Source organism: Haliaeetus leucocephalus, unplaced genomic scaffold (assembly GCF_000737465.1).
Source record: "Haliaeetus leucocephalus isolate CR32 unplaced genomic scaffold, Haliaeetus_leucocephalus-4.0 Scaffold932, whole genome shotgun sequence".
In the NCBI taxonomy this organism is placed as follows: domain Eukaryota; kingdom Metazoa; phylum Chordata; class Aves; order Accipitriformes; family Accipitridae; genus Haliaeetus; species Haliaeetus leucocephalus.
Window position 1 is genome coordinate 6,231,723 of NW_010973368.1, and position 16,162 is coordinate 6,247,884.

Consider the following 16,162-nt stretch of genomic DNA (forward strand, 5'->3'; position numbering starts at 1 on the left):
AATTTCATTTGCACGGACACTGGTGGGAGTAGCTTTCCTGCCCCACAGACTGCCAGTCACAGAAAGGAGACATTACACAGGCTTCTGTTTGCAAGGATCAAGCGGAAATTTTGCACTAGAGGGAAGAGCAAGCAAAGTACGAGTGACAGTCATCTTTCCTTTCAAGATCAGAAAGATATTAAAATCACTTAAAACGTAAGTCAGTTCATGCCTACGCCTTTGAAGGCTTTACTTTTGATCTGATTCGAAATAGGTAGAGGCATCTGGTCTAGCTTTTATCAGCTTCCTGTCTGCTTCTTGCAGAGAGAAGAGCTTTGGTGACGTTGGGAAGGTTTCCCATAATTAACCATCCCAAAGAACTACACGCTTCATGCATGTCCTAGCTGTATGATGGGAGTTAAACCAAAACATCTGCTTCATGGACAAGAATATTGTAGAGGCAGTAATTCAGCAACCTGATGTTGGATGAGTGAAAAGACCAAGAAGGGAAGAGAGGGGTGGTCTATTGAGTTGTGTAACAAAAACTTGTCATATGATGCATCGGTCCCTTCCATACTGGCCAGCACTAATGGTATTTAAGGGGGGAGGGCAAAGGTTAGACTATGCTTAGAGGTCTCCAATAAAATCATGGAAGTGTACATAGCCACATGTGCTGCCTTACAATGCACTTCAAATGACCACATACATACCATTTGTCCAGAGAGTATACACTCATGTACTCCAAAAAGTGATAGAAAAGTTCCCAATCATGTCATTCTGTCTGCTGTAACTATTTCTCAGACACACACGCATGCTCATGTCTGTGTACTACACCCTCCCACACGTCATCTTCCTCACCCACACACATCAGTGCTCTCAGGTACAGCAAACTCCTTCCCACAAGCAGCGATCTCGTTCAGCAAGCTGTAGGCACCAAGAAACACGTGCGTGAGCCCACGTTTACGCTTAGCATATGTAGTAGACACAGCTTCCCATGCATGCACACAAGTGTAGTCAGGTCACATTAGCATAGCCCTTAAAAAGCTTTCTGTGATCTGCAAGTGAAGGCAGAAGGATCACCTCCAGAAACCTCAACCTCTTTGTCTTTTATAGCAGAGTGCAGGAAGATTATAAACCTTATAAAGGGGGCTTTGTACAACAAGCAATGGGAGTTCATTAATTGATGTAACAGCAAGTACTTGAATATAATTTAGGACTTCTGTGCAACTTTTATTTCATATCAATGCTTTTCCCTTTCACACCATTTCCTTTTCAGCTCTGATGTGGATAGGAAGAGCTCATGTAAATTGCAGGCAGAGGGTGATGATTGCTTTAATGGAAATGGCTCTTAATGAGGCAATTCTTCTGCTGGGCTGCCATGTGCTAGCTCCCCATAACTGTTTAAAAAGCTGGTAGCAGCAGTCTTCTATTATTGTAAAAGTACATCTCAGATAGGCGTTAGCACTGCTCCTGCTAGCTTAGCCTGAGGGATTTTTTTTCTTCTAGTTCACTTGAGATAACCACTGTCACACAAAAGCAGAGTATCCCAGGCTCAGTGTTGAACTCTGCCTCAGCTGTCCTGTTACAGGCGGTAAGAAAACTGTGTGACCGCAGTTAGGCTGTCGGTTTTTACCTGCTGCTATGCCTTACACTGCTTTCTCATTTATGTTCTGATCAGTGTGTGCTGATGTGCTTGTGTAAGCATTGATCAGGTTGCTTTGTAATGCTGATATATAACTCCCAATAGGATATCCCCCACTTTTTATCTTCATCCCCGTCCTGGTTTCAGCTGGGATAGAGTTAATTGTCTTCCTAGTAGCTGGTACAGTGCTATGTTTTGAGTTCAGTATGAGAAGAATGTTGATGACACACTGATGTTTTCAGTTGTTGCTCAGTAGTGTTTAGACTAAAGTCAAGATTTTTCAGCTTCTCATGCCCAGCCAGCGAGAAAGCTGGAGGGGCACAAGAAGCTGGCACAGGACACAGCCAGGGCAGCTGACCCAAACTGGCCAAAGGGGTATTCCATAACATGTGATGTCATACCTAGTATAGGAACTAGCGGATGTGGGGGCGGGAGGATCGCTGTTCAGGGACTAACTGGGCGTCGATCAACGGGTGGTGAGCAGTTGCACTGCGCATCATTTGTACATTCCAATCCTTTTATTATTACTGTTGTCATTTTATTAGTGTTATCATTATCATTATTAGTTTCTCCTTTTCTGTTCTATTAAACCGTTCTTATCTCAACCCGCGAGTTTTACTTCTTTTCCCGATTTTCTCCCCCATCCCGCTGGGCGGGGGGGAGTGAGTGAGCGGCTGCGTGGTGCTTAGTTGCTGGCTGGGGTTAAACCACAACAATCCTGTTCAGCACAGTAGGAGGGAAAACAATCAGTATATTGTAGCAATAAATTCTGAGATTGATTTTATTGCCACTGTTTGCTGTCTGGCCACAGGTAGCCACCCAGAGCTTCCACTGTAAGGTGCTACAGAGCAATTCTTAACTGTGGCAGGAAGCTTGGAGAGTAAACAGGAGAGCCTAAGTCTTATGGAGTTGAACACTGCAGAAATACAAATATAGTAGAAATAAGGGCATTTTATCTAAAGAATAGTATACTGTAGCGATGTTATTTCGTTTTACCACTGCAAGGTATGAGGCCAATGATTATTATAGTACACTGAACTTTTTGTAGAGCCGTTCATCCTAACAACTCAGAAGGCTTTAAAATTCAGTCTTCTTACCCATCTTGGTGAAAATACAATTATATCCAGAGTTAACTGAGGTTATGGCCATTTGAGTGGATTTGAGCAAAGAAGAAAATTCAAAACCCGAGTATTGGGAGAATTGGGTCAGTTCATTCCTGTCATGAATTTCCCATATGATCCAAGGGAAGATAGTTAGCCTTTTGGTGCCTTTGTTCCCCTCCTGAAAGTGAGGTTAATAGTCTTTACTATCAGTTATGAGGATAAAACGTAAAAGGCGCTCAGACGCTATGATAGTGCTGGCCCTCTAAGGTAAAGTCTAATACCAGAGCCAGAAGCAGAAACTAGAAGTCTGAGCTTCTGTCTCTGACTAAAATAACCAAATTACACTTGATCTATAGCTTTGTCTTTGGCAAAGTTTAATAACAGAAGACACTATGCCTTTGTTCTCTAAGGTCTGCAATAACATGGCTTTTTATCATTGCTAAAGTATCGTGGGAACTCTTGCTTAGGTTTCTGGTTTCTCAGCTGATGTTGCATGTGCAGTCATTATTGACCACATGGAAATTCTCTCAACTTCTCAGTCCAGAACTGCATCTCTCTACCTTCAGAAGTGTCAGTCACCATACTCTGGGCCTTGCTTTTGTTTTGTTCACCACTGTTATGATTCATCTTGGAATGGTGAATCCTTTTGCTTGCCTGCAACAACCACCAAAGGTAATAGCCTTTTGAATACATTTGCATGTTCTTTGGGTAAAGGAGAGAAACAACACTGTCTGTGAGTTTATTGGAGTCATCACTGTAATTACTTTTTGCATCTGAGGAAAGCAAGGTCCTGGCTAGGAGGAAAAGCACACACAACTCGTGCAGAATCATAAAAAGCCTTTCTACTCTGAGGTTCACAAGTTCAGCCTCCTTAAAGATCTGTGCAGATATCTTTCTGCCCTGCTACTAGAATTCCCCAAGTGCCTGCCACAGTGCTTACATCTTTAAGCAACCATTTGCGAGTGTCTTTTTTCTCATCCCTCCTTTGCAAGATAATAGCAAATTATTGAAGCCATTGAAGAGTTAGCAAGGAATAAGGAAGTAGAAAACTGACAGTAATTGTCTGATGTGGATTTACTTGGAGGGACCTTGATAGGTTTTAACTCCTCAGGCCACCTGCTTTTACTCCCTAGCTGAAGTGCTTCCCTTACTCAAGGCATTGCTGCAGGACTGTGTGTGTTTGCACAGGAAAGGAAAATGGGGAGTAAACTGAAATCCTCTTTCTATGGCTGCAGCAAACCCATACAGTCAGGACTTGGCTTCTGTGTTGCCTTTTGTTTCTCAATCAAGTCATGAAAATTGATTCTAGCAGTTTTGAAATCAACGACATTAAAGCAGAGATTACATGGTCTTGTGGTTTGGGTATGTCTCACACTAGTCTCTTTTGCGACTATCATCCACAATATAATGGCACACGTGGGAGGACCTTTTACTCTGACCTTTGAAGAATCACTCATAATAGCTATGGCATTTGTACAATCACTGTTCTTTTGCATTTAAGACTCACTTTAACAGGAATACCTGAAGGTTATTAGTCATCTTGTAGTGATTATGTAGAAGAGCATCTATGTATTAAAAAGAAGTTCAGGTTTCAAACATAACCCTCTTTCCAGATTTCACCTGTTTGTCTTAAGTGACAAGATTTTAAAGTGATTGCTCAACCTCTTCCTGGTAACTCTTGGGTGCAGCTCAGGCGAGTGGTGAATAACCTAATAAATAACCATCTTACAAGCAAGCCATTGTGTGTCTTGAGCATGATGGGTGCCACAGAATGAATTTTTTCTCATTTCAGAGAAGTTCTGTTTGGCACCAGCTCTCACAATTTTTCCTTGAATCAGCACATCATCCTTCAGTACTGCTGCAGATCAGTCCCCAAGGTTTGCAGGGAGCCACCCTGCAATCCTGAAGCTCAAAAACATTACACTTCTCTCTGTGCACCCCAACTTCTCTTTCTTTGGGAATATTAACTTTTTATTGCATTCAGATGGAAACCAGTAGAAACAACTAAGACTAATGGATTCTTCTCAGGTTGCCTTGTTGTAAACGGCAGCCGCCATCTGGCTGATATTTTTTTGCTCTCATACTGGGAAAGTTTTGAGGATCAGGCAGTATAAGGAAGACAGCCAGGAACAGGACTAGATGCTAAATTCAGCTGTGTGGTTGGAAAGCTTCAGTGAATTGTTTGTTTCTTTTTTTTTTTTTCCCTGCCAGTGGTTATTAAACTTCTCAAGTAATGGCTGCAAGCCCCAGGAGGCTTCCAGGTGAAAATCATTCAAGCTTTTCCCTAGCAGGTCTGATGTGGGGAGAGCCAGCATGTGTGCGAGCTGAAATTCCCAGGGCTCTGCAATTTGGCTTAACCTTCGCAGGAATGCAGGGGTGTGTGGCAGCAGCACAGCCATCTGTTTCAGCGGGGCGTTCAGCTCTGGTGCACTCTTCTCCACACTCTGATTAATTGCAGCTGTGTACAAATTAGTTTTCTCAAAAAGCTATTTATCGCCCTCAAATTAACCGCATAGGCATTAAGCCTCAAACAAACAAACAAACAAACTAAAAGCAATAGCATAAATGTCCAGCTTGGAGACCTGGTTTCATCTTGGACTTGTGGTGAGGGTGCACGATGAGTGATTGCAGGCTTTCCTGATGACTGAGTAGCTGCTGTTCTCTCTTCTGTCAGTAGTTAATTAAAGCCCCAGCATGGTGCTACAAGCACTGGGCTGCAAGAGGCAATGACAGAGACACAGCAGTGGCACCTGTACTTTCGGAATCTGAGGTAAATGGTGCTTTTCTGTAGTGGCAGAAGACATTATGGGCAGTGTTGCACAGTCAGGTGTGGACAGTTGTGCACGTTCCCTCAGCTAGCTGCAGTAGAAAGGCCATCTGGCTGCATTAACACAGGACAATACCCACAGATGAAGTCCAGCTGTGAGGCAAGATTTCTTTGCAGAGGCACAGTCACGAGGTAATATGTCTAATCATCTTTGGGACCAGAGCTGGCTCAAAGCACAGGCTCGACTGCACCCTGTGTGCTGCCAAGTGCTGTTTAGACTGAGGGTTTCACTGATGTCCTGTCTGTGTGTCCATACAAGGTTCACACTTGTGAAGTGTGGAATATTCAGGCCAGTCCAGGAAGGCTCTTACAAGTGTGCTATAACAAGGAGCTACATCAGCTGCCTTTTCAAAGCAGGTCTAGTTGTATCAGGTTGCTCAGGGCCACATCCATCAACTCTTGAACACCCCCAGGGATGGAAGTCATGTGCCATATTGTGGTGTAGTGTTCATGTACAGTGCCAGATATCTGTTTCATTTCATGTGAAAATGTTTCATTCATTTGAAAATGTGACTTCGTAGTCTAATGTGATAGAAATGTGTCCTAAGACATAGCTTGCAGCTGGAAAGTTTTATTATATTTCATTTTAATTTATTATTTTTTAAAAACAAGTAACGCTCTGCGCTTCACTAAGGACTTCTAATTACTGATCTTAAAGAGCTTAACAAACAATAACTCATGACAACAGTGTTCTCTGTCCCTGAGATGGATTTAGTTTTCTTCACTTTAAAGGGAGTGAAACAGAGGCAGAGAAGAGCCTTGTGCCATGCTCCTGGTCTGACAGTGAATGCAATGGAAGAGACAAGCATAAAGAAACAAGCACATCTGATTCCAAGTTCTTGTAGGCCTATAGTTTTCTTTCAAAACAACAACAACAAAAAACTCAGGACATGCTGAGTATGCACACAAACACCACACACAGAATGCATTTCAATAAATCGTGTTTTTCTCTGAAGTTTGAAATTTAAAAAGATACTCAGTATGCTAGCTCTTTTATCATTCTTTTTTCTACAGAGAACATACACTAGAGATAGTTTGATAGTTTCCCATGATTATTAAAGTTGAATATTCATTCTATACAAAAGACTGCAGAATTAACAATACTTTACAATTACATGTGCCCTCAAATGGGAACACAGACTTATTACTTGTTTCAAGTAAAATAATTACTTACAGGAGTGACACATTGATTACTAATTCTTCAAGAAGTTATTATGCCTTACTATTTGAAAAACAAAGACTTGAAGTCAGAAATACAGTTCTTGCTAGGAGTTGCTCAATTTGATAAATTATTTTGACTCAAGTAATTGCTTCGTTAAAGCTAAAATGTGCTGAAAAAGCTTGAGTTTACTTTGCTAGTGCTACATAATAAAGCAACTAGTATTAATAACAATTATAAAACTAATAGCCTGCTGAGAATGATCTCCTGCTTTTTATTGGCTACCACAAAAACAACATTTAAAACTTTTGATAAGTTTGTACCACTCTATAAACTGGTCAAATCCAGGGGCACAGGAATGCAAACACAGCGGCTTTTCATTATTGTCATTTTTTATTCTTAGATGCTCGTAAGTGGATGAAAACTCCAATAATTTGGAAGTTATACCCACAATGTGGGAGCTACAGTCCTTGCAAACTTTGCAGATCTCTAAAGCTTGTGTCTCAGCTGGATTCATTCACAACACTATCCCCTTGCAAGTTTTGACCACTAAGACATGAAAGGGAAGGTGATTTGCCCCAAAAGCAGAGATGAGACAGAGATGGATCAGATCTGCCCCACCAGTATGGTGCAGAATCTTGTCATGAGCTCCAGGAAAAAAGCAGTGGGCCTTATGATAGGTGTTCATGATTCCCAGTTTTGTATTTAGTCCATGAAATTAGGTCGTGCTCCGTGATACTTCAGTAGCAGGAAGCAGAGTAACTACTAGGAAGACCTCCCAGTGGGCTGGCTGGACTTGTACCCAATCCATCTTTTAGCTTTCCAAGACATCATTATCATTATTATTGTCGTTTGCTCAGGTAGTCTGGTAGTGGGATTAATATAACTGAGAAAGAGATACTAATACCAGGGCCAGTACCAGTTCATTCTCTCGATTAGTTGGCAGGAGATTATTCCTGTTTGTGAAAGTCATATTAATTTAATTAGAGTGTCTGAGGTTAAAAAAAGTACAATTTGAGTACATTCAGCAAAGACAATTTTCTTGTTTTCTTTAAAATAGTTTGGAGTTTGTGACAGTCACTGATGTTACATTCCTTCATCATCCAAATAAATATATATTCGGCTGAATTACTGTTACCTAGAGCAAACACCAGGTTCTCCCTTTCTCTCTTTTCTCTTTTTTTTTTTTTTTTTTTTCTAAGTCAAACAGTGAGTTTTCTCCCCGAGAAGCAGCTGCTAGGAGTATTGCAGCTTCCAAGGGAGGGTGTCAGAGTGATGCTGGAGCAGCAGATACCTTCATGGGGGAGTTCTGACATGCTCACGTAGACTTACAGACTCCTAATTCAGGTCCCAATTCAGCAGTAAGGAGCAGTTAGCACCTGAAATAAAACAGTTTGGTTTGTTTTGCTGGAAAACACAGACATGCCATTTCTCCTATGAAAGAGCTGCTTTTGAAAATTCATTCAGTGATTGGAAAGCTAGCAGGGTACCATGGTAGAAAACAAGGATCCCTCTTTTCTGGTATCTGGTCTTTAGTGTTTCCCATGCTTGAGGGAAAGATGTAATATTTTAATAAAGGACTGTATAGCACCTTTATACTCATGGAATTATTAAATTCAGATTTTAAAGGTGGTGACCAGTTTGTGTCTATGAAATCTAAAGATCTGACTTCATTGTTTTTTGTCAGATATAACCTAAGGTACTACCAAGTACCCGGAATCCTTTTCTACTCATATCAGCTTTTCAGAAGCTGTTCTGTGGGGCCATTACTTGCAAGTGGAGAAGCAAGGAAAGCCTTATGAAAAGAGAGTGTGTGTTATTACTGAAGACAGGAGAGAGAAGTCATCTTTCAGTAAGGGAACTGTAAGCAAACTGATCTGTGAATGAATGTGCTTTCTGGAAATTTGATTCTTCTCACAGTTTTGCCCTGATATGGTGAGACACAGTTGTTTCATCAGTCAGGTTGACTTTTGCCTGAAACAAGATTAAGAGTAAGGCAATGCTCCCCCACCCCACCAGTAACATTGCAATAAAGATCTGTAATAAACCTCCCTTTTTTGCTCTGTTCTACCACCTTCTCTTCCCCAAACAGAGGCCACCAGTGGCAAAGCAAAGTGAGACAAAGAGATGCCATGGTACTCAGGCAGAGCGCTGAACTGCCACTAGGGATGTCTTTGGCCACATTAGCATGGTTTTCACACACATCCTGCCAAGTTAATTGAAAGATCTTTAATTTGCATGTGGGAATTATCTGATTGACTCTCTTCCATGAACCCTCTTTATAATTATGCAAATGGTCCAGCACAAGGGAGAAACAAGTCATTTTATTAACTTCAAAAGCAGTGTGTTTAAAATAAAGAAGACGACAGTGACAAAACTTGCTGATGATATACCAAGCACTAACAACAGGTTCAAGAAACATATGCTTAGCCCTATTGGCAACTGAAGACCTTTATTTTATTTCAGATTCTATTTAGAAAGTTACTTTGCAGATACAAGGGCATTGAATGGCCATCCTTTGTACAACCCCAAACTGATGCTTTGTGTCACTTCTGATCAAGGTTTCTTCTCAGCTTGCTTTGTAGCATCTCCTTAAGGACAGTCAGCATGTCTTTCTGTCAAGAAGAAACACTTCATATTCTGAAATAAGCCAATCACTTCATCTAGAGCTGGCTCTGCTCCAGCTTGTTTGTGTGAAATATATTCTGGCCTGAGTAGCTGCTTCAGTGGCTATCGGAGAGTTTAGCTGAGAGTCATGGTCAGTATGTCATCTTCTAAGAACTCCCGCCTTTTTTTTTTTTTCCTGGAAACAACCACTGATGGGTTTGGGGGTTTATGAGAAAAAGGAAATGTCTTCAACATAAGGCATTTTGTCCACTCTTACTGAAGAGTGCTTTGTAGTGTTAGTTTCCACGTTGTCAGCCTCATACAGAGAAGGGACTATGGAGAAAGAATGTTTCATCTCTAATGGTGCGCATGTTATGTTTTCCATTCTGCAAGAGCAGAATCCAGTAACGATATACATTGCAGCAGTATGTAGGCATGCTCACAAATTATGTGATGAGATTGTATATAGCGACAGCCAAGTCATTGCATACACTGATTCCAGAGTTTTGGAGGGGGTGAGTTGGTGATAAGTGTGTTCCTATGTGTGGGCTTTGATTCTCAGAAATTTTTGCTCGTGGTTACAGTATAATGTAGGACCAAAAACCCCAATGTCTCATTATATCACTTTAATAGGAGATGTTTTGGGGACAAGAAATCACATAGGTCTATATTTTGTTTGTGATATATCCTATAGTATATTCATTTTTGTTTACTTTGCCTTTTATTATGGAGGATACTATAGGAAAAGCATGAGTCTGATATAATCACAGTTAAGCTTCTATAGTTTAATCTTTTTATATCGATAAAGTATACAACCATCTAGGTTCATCCACCTCCCTTCATCATTACAGGGTGAATTCCTTTCCTTCCAGGCCAGGTTAACTTGGTCATGCCACTCAGACTGGGAGAAGATACATTTGTGCTCAGTTTGGAGAACTAACCCAGCTGCAATAATTCTGCAAAAAATTTTATGTGTAAAGTGGTACAATGAAGATGCCAAGTGCTGATGGGCCTGGCCTGCTGATGCAGAACTCATCTTAACCTCACCCCAGCAATGAGCTATCAGCGGTGCCCATTCACCTCAGTATAGGAACTCTGGACTGCAGCATGAGGTGCCACACACTACGTGATGAGCTCATCATTTTTCACTTCTTCCTCTTCATGAATTCCTAAAGACATTCCTCAAATCGAAAAAAAGACCTGTCTTTCCTTGCTTACTCTTCCCATTTCGCCTTTTTCTTTTTACTGTCATTCTATTCTAATTTTTCTAATCCCCTTTACTTGCTAGGAAAAAGGAAAAAATCTGCTGAGAAATGGATTTTCCCTTCAGGGTGATGCAGACTTCAAAAGAAAAATCAGTCATTTCAAGTGGAGGAAAAAAAGTTTAATCATCAAGAGCAATAATTACTTTCTAAATATTAGCATGGCAGATAAGAGCAGAATTGAAATGGAAAGTAGGGCTTTCTCAGTTATTCATTATATTTGATTTTTAAGTTTGGAATTTCTAAGGACTTTGTATTGCATCTCTGTAATGTAGTTATCATAACTGATAACGTATCGAGACAGTCATCAGTTCAAGTTCTTGTGTTTCTACAGAGATAAAAGATGGCAGTTTGAAAAGTAACTGCCTTTTTTTCTCAGCTTGATCCCTTTACTTCCTTCTGTGCTCGGGCAAGACACACATTTCTGTTTCCAGCCATTTTGTAGATGCTCTGCTTTGGATTCATTCAAGAGTATGTGGGGCTGATCCTTGAACCTCATTGCATTTAAGCCACTAGAAATCCTTTCTTTAATAACTGGTTTCAAATTTTTTGGTAGTCTCTGAATACCAACCTAGTTAAAACCAGTAGCAAACCCAGTTTTCTATCATCTGACAGAACATGATTAGCTGCATTCCTCTACTTGTGGAAGTAAAGAGCTCTTAAACCTCTTCATACAAATATACCCACCTTTTTACTACAGCAGGATTGTTCTTTAAAGTATTTTATTAAAAAAATTCTCTCTCCAAGTTTGCTCAGTGCTGTTTCAAAGTGTAACTGCTCATGTTCCAGAATGACTGGTAGGACTTGGCACAGGTACAGAGAAGGTTTTGAAGGACAAAGTTGTGAATGGGGAGTCAGTCCTAGGAGAACAGATTTGTTACAGTTTAGGTTCTTCAGTTTGCATACTGAAAGAATAAAGGAGGTATGATTGCTCTCTGAAACTCTATCGTGTTTACAAAGAGGAGGCTTGGAAAGTATTTATTTAAAGGGTTGCATGGCCCAAAACAGCCAGTACCCAACTATGACTAAGCTATGACTGGAAGTTAGGGGTGGGTTCCTATCCAAAAGGGGAGTCCTCTGGATGAAGAGGTCCAAGCGAGTAAGTTTGTTGGTGGCTTTATATGATGTAGAGCTGAAGTAGCTGAGTACTAGCTCTTAAGTCTGCAGAGGTTCCTTCTTGTTATTCTGTGATTTGTGTACATGATGAGTCTGCACCTACTGCCATTTTAGTACTGTATTAATGACAATATCATAGAGATACGAGAGCACTGCTCTCTCACAGCTCTGCTGAGCTTCGTTGTGATTTATCATCAGCTCTTAGGCAGCGCAGCTGAGCAAGAGGCTCTTGCAAAAAGATGCAGAGGTCCCTGTGGCAGACAGTAGCAGACAACTCATTGATAAACATACAAGATAAGACCTTTTGTTCATTTGGCTAGTCATATCATATGAGGCCAAATTACCCCACTGATTAGGCTAGGAGTCAGCCATTCCAATTAAAGTGAAATTTCTCTTTCTGAACCAGAGAAGTAATCAACTGTAAGGAAGAGAGGAGACTTATCCTAAATGCAACACTCCAGAAATCCTATATTCTGGCTACTCACTGGGTTGAAGTGATAGGCACTTCTATTTTTACTAAATAAGGAAGTATTTTATATTCAGGTTTCAATGAGTTTGTAGCTCAGCTTCTGAAGTTTAGAAAGAGCAGAAGAAAAATCCTGAGGTCTTCGAAGATAGCACTCAAGGCAAAACTCTCAATACTAACATTGGCTGTTACAGAAATGCATTAAAAATCATTAGCTGGATTTGCTAGTAGAGCTGGATGTCTTGTTCAGTGGTATCTGGAGGTGAAATCTTGGAGGAGAAATTTGGAGCAATTAGGAGTTCAGCTAGTGCTGGTCTTCACAGCTCCTTTCCAGCTGGGGTGGATGGGAGAGGAAGGTGCTTGAAGTTTTATCTCTTGGAAAGTAAGTAGGACCTTAATGCTAGTCAGAGCATGAACAGGGAATTTGGGGCTTGGCTAGTCACATTATATGAGGACAAATTATCTCAATCATTAGGTAAAGATTAGGCAAGGCACTTAAAGTGAAAAAAAAAAAGCACTTAAAGTGCACATAAAGTGCAAAAAAACCCTAAAAAGGAGAAAAGAATGAGGTACCTTGGCAACTCTAGTTACAAAAGAGGTAAACTCTTTGGCCTGGTCCTGTGCCTCTCAGCTGCATAGTTTGTGGTGTGAAGTAGAGAGTCAAAAGTGATAAGTAAGGTCCTGGGCACAGAATGACCCACTAAATTATTCCTACTCAGACTCAGAAATGAGACACGGAAGGTAACATGAAGTTAAGCACTTATATTAGGATGGGTCAGGTTTCAACATATGGTACTGATTCATCAATTTAATCTGATCACTTTAGTCCTTAAAGAAATCACAACAGTGAGTAGTTAAAATGGGGGGTGGGGTGATAATTTTCCTTGTATTGGGAAGCCTTCTACTCACTTCAGCCTGAGGAGGTTCACTGCAGGTGAGAAAAGGGTGAAGGGGAAGACAGTGGAGTGGAGCCTTAAGGCATTTCCTCCCCCGAAGCTGTGTGCAGCCAGCAGATTCCCAACACTGCATAAAGTGCAGACACAGGAAAAAAACTCCTGCCACCATCTCCCCACATCTAGAATAGGCTCTGGATACCCAGGGGGATGACACTACCCCACTCCATAGCTAGTGTATAATTTCTTGTGTTTTCATGTGTGGCATCCAGCTGTGCAAACTTTGGTTTGAATTAGATGAGTGTAATGTACTGTACAGTGCTTAAGGACATACAAGCAACACTCACTCGCAAACAGAAGGAAAAAGAAGGAAGTTGCATTCTCTGCAGTGTAAAATAGCGGAACAGGCATTATTTTGTACTCACTCTACCAGTGACATTTTAATTTATGAGCTAAGAATGCACTGATTGCTGGCTGCAAAAATTGATTTGGTGTTCATCTGATTCAACCCATGTCAGAGTTTGAAAGTAATTATGATAGTGGAGCTGATAGGCAGGCAATTACAATTTTGTTCTGCCTCTTTCTCTCTTTTTTTTTCCCTGACGTTGTTCTTGTCAGAAGGCCCTGCAAGCATAAGAGTATAATCTTTGGCAGTGTTATTTTGTACATTATTAAGAATCTCAGTTAGTGCTAAACCTGCACTAACTGCTTCCCTAAACTCAGTCTTTCTTAGCCTCTTTGGAAATCTCCCAGGCTAACCAGATTAAAGAATCCATGTTTAGGCAGTCTTGTTCTGCCCATACTTCCTTCGCACCTTCAGTGATCTTGGCTATAGGTGGTATTTCCTAAAGCTGTCTTTCTGCCATCATTCACATTACCCTCTGCTCGTGTCATGCCCTCTGCAAGATATCTGCATGGTAGTGGATGGGGGGCATAGAGGATGGTGTATGTTCTGTAATTTGGAGGGGGCGAGAGGCTCGCTCAGCACGGCAGGTTGCAATCAAGACACTGCTCCTGGAAGGAGATGCTGTAGGTTCTTGTTCCTATGGGCCTGAAGCAGCGAGATCCAGGAGGAAATCCCCTGCTTTTAACTATTCAGAAGCATGGATGCCAAGCCTGGATCCTTCACAGGGTTAACCCTTTCTGGGGGCTACAACCTCCAAGGTGTCCAAGGTGTCCTCTGGGTGCTTTGCTGTTGTGCACATACTGAATGGTATGTCTTAAATTTAGGTGCAAATAAAAAAAAGATTATTATCTGAAAACTAATACTTTGATCTAATTCTTTTTCTGAGATGGTTTTTAAAGGATATTTGGGGTTGTTCTAGCATAGAACAAAAGCTAATGCTTTAGCATCATCATTTATCATAAAACTGAGCTGTTATTCCCTTGTCTGCGGTACTAAATACGTTGCTTGTTTGCCTAAACAGCAGTACTTGGAACAGGGTCTCTTTCATCCTGTTGATACTGCAGTATCTAAATAACAGGATCTTGATCTGATTAGAGGCTGTAGGTAGCATCATTATTGTTAAAATTCAGGTAATAGCTGTTGTATCTTCACATATAAGCTGTATGTTCTCTGATAATGTGGAATTTAAAGAAATCTTTTCCCTGCAAATTTAAAAGCCTGTGTTTGAGTCAAGATCAGTATCTTTGCTGGTATTAAAGAGCTACTCAGCTTTTCTCAGAGTCTAAAAGAAGAAGGAGTGGAAGAGTAAAACAGGAGTAATGTTGAAAGTAGGAGACTAAAGCCCATGAGCTTCAGTAATACTGCAAGGGAGGGAGAGGCACACTAGGAGCAGGAAGGCTCTGACAGCTCTGGGCTGAAGGTGGGAAAAACTGAGTGGGAGATGGAGACTAAAGTCTTCCTTTAGCACTTTTTCTTTAGATCCTAGCTAGAAAGCAGGTCATAGCACAGGGAGAGAGGTAAGTGAAGTCTGTGAAAGGTATCTGTCTCCCTTCCAAACTTGTCTTGTCTATTATCCATTTATTTCATTCGTTCACTCCTGGTATATTTTTCTCTCTTTTGCTGAAGTGGATGATAAATTATGTTTGCTTTAAATCAATGGCAATGGAATTGTATAGGAGTTGTGTTTTCCTTTATGTCCTTTACATTCACATGCTATACAGGATTTAAAGAAACTATGGCTGTAGAACAGTATAGGTTATATGCTTTCAGGGCAATGACATCTCTTCCTTCTGAAAAGATTTGCCTACTGGTATTCAGTTAGTCAAATGGATGGCCTGGTGTATTGGGTTTGTGTGGCAAGGTCTTGGTAGCGGGGTTGGTTACAGGGGTGGCTTCAGTGAGAAGCTGCTGGAAGCTTCCCTCATGTCCGACAGAGCCAATGCCAGCCGGCTCCGAGACGGACCTGCCACTGGCCAAGGCCGAGCCCGTCAGCGATAGTGGTAGCGCCTCTGGGATAGCATATTTAAGAAGGAAAAAAGTTGCTGGGACACACACAGAAACAGCAGCCATAGAGAGGAGTGAGAACATGTAAGAGCACCAACCCTGCAGCCCCAAAGGTCAGTGAAGAAAGAGGGGGTGGAGGGGCTCCAGGCACCAGAGCAGAGATTCCCCTGCAGCCCATGGTGAAGACCATGGTGAGGCAGGCTGTCCCCCTGCAGCCCAGGGAGGTCCACGGTGGAGCAGATATCCACCTGCAGCCCGTGGAGGACCCCACGCCAGAGCAGGTGGGTGCCCGAAGGAGGCTGTGACCCCATGGGAAGCCCACACTGGAGCAGGCTCCTGGCAGGACCTGCAGATCTGTGGAGAGAGGAGCCCATGGACCAGGTTTGCTGCCAGGACTTGTGACCCCGTGGGGGACCCACGCTGGAGCAGTGTGCTCCTGAAGGACTGCACACCGTGGAAAGGACCCATGCTGGAGCAGTTCATGAAGAACTGCAGCCCGTGGGAAGGACCCACGTTGGAGAATTTCGTGGAGGACTGTCTCCTGTGGGAAGGACCCCATGCTGGAGCAGGCCAAGAGTGTGATGAGTCCTGCCCCTGAGGAGGATGAAGCAGCAGAGACAATGTGTGATGAACTGACCATAACCCCCATTCCCTGTTCGCCTGCACCACTGGGCGGGGGGGGGGGGGGGGGGGGGGGG

The 16,162-nt window shown here is 41.9% G+C and overlaps 1 protein-coding gene across 9 annotated transcripts in view; it reads left to right on the plus strand.

Moving 5' to 3' along the window:
- The window catches only part of NRXN3 (neurexin 3), a 984,457-nt gene that overhangs the window by 912,902 nt on the left and 55,393 nt on the right, over positions 1-16,162 (plus strand). For 2 of the 9 annotated variants that reach the window (XM_010583785.1, XM_010583787.1), the window contains one exon: positions 15,829-15,845. The exons of the other annotated variants lie outside the window; for them this stretch is intronic. In XM_010583785.1, the coding sequence (XP_010582087.1) occupies positions 15,829-15,845 (17 nt within the window). The remainder of the gene's footprint in view (positions 1-15,828; positions 15,846-16,162) is intronic. 9 annotated transcript variants of the gene reach the window in all.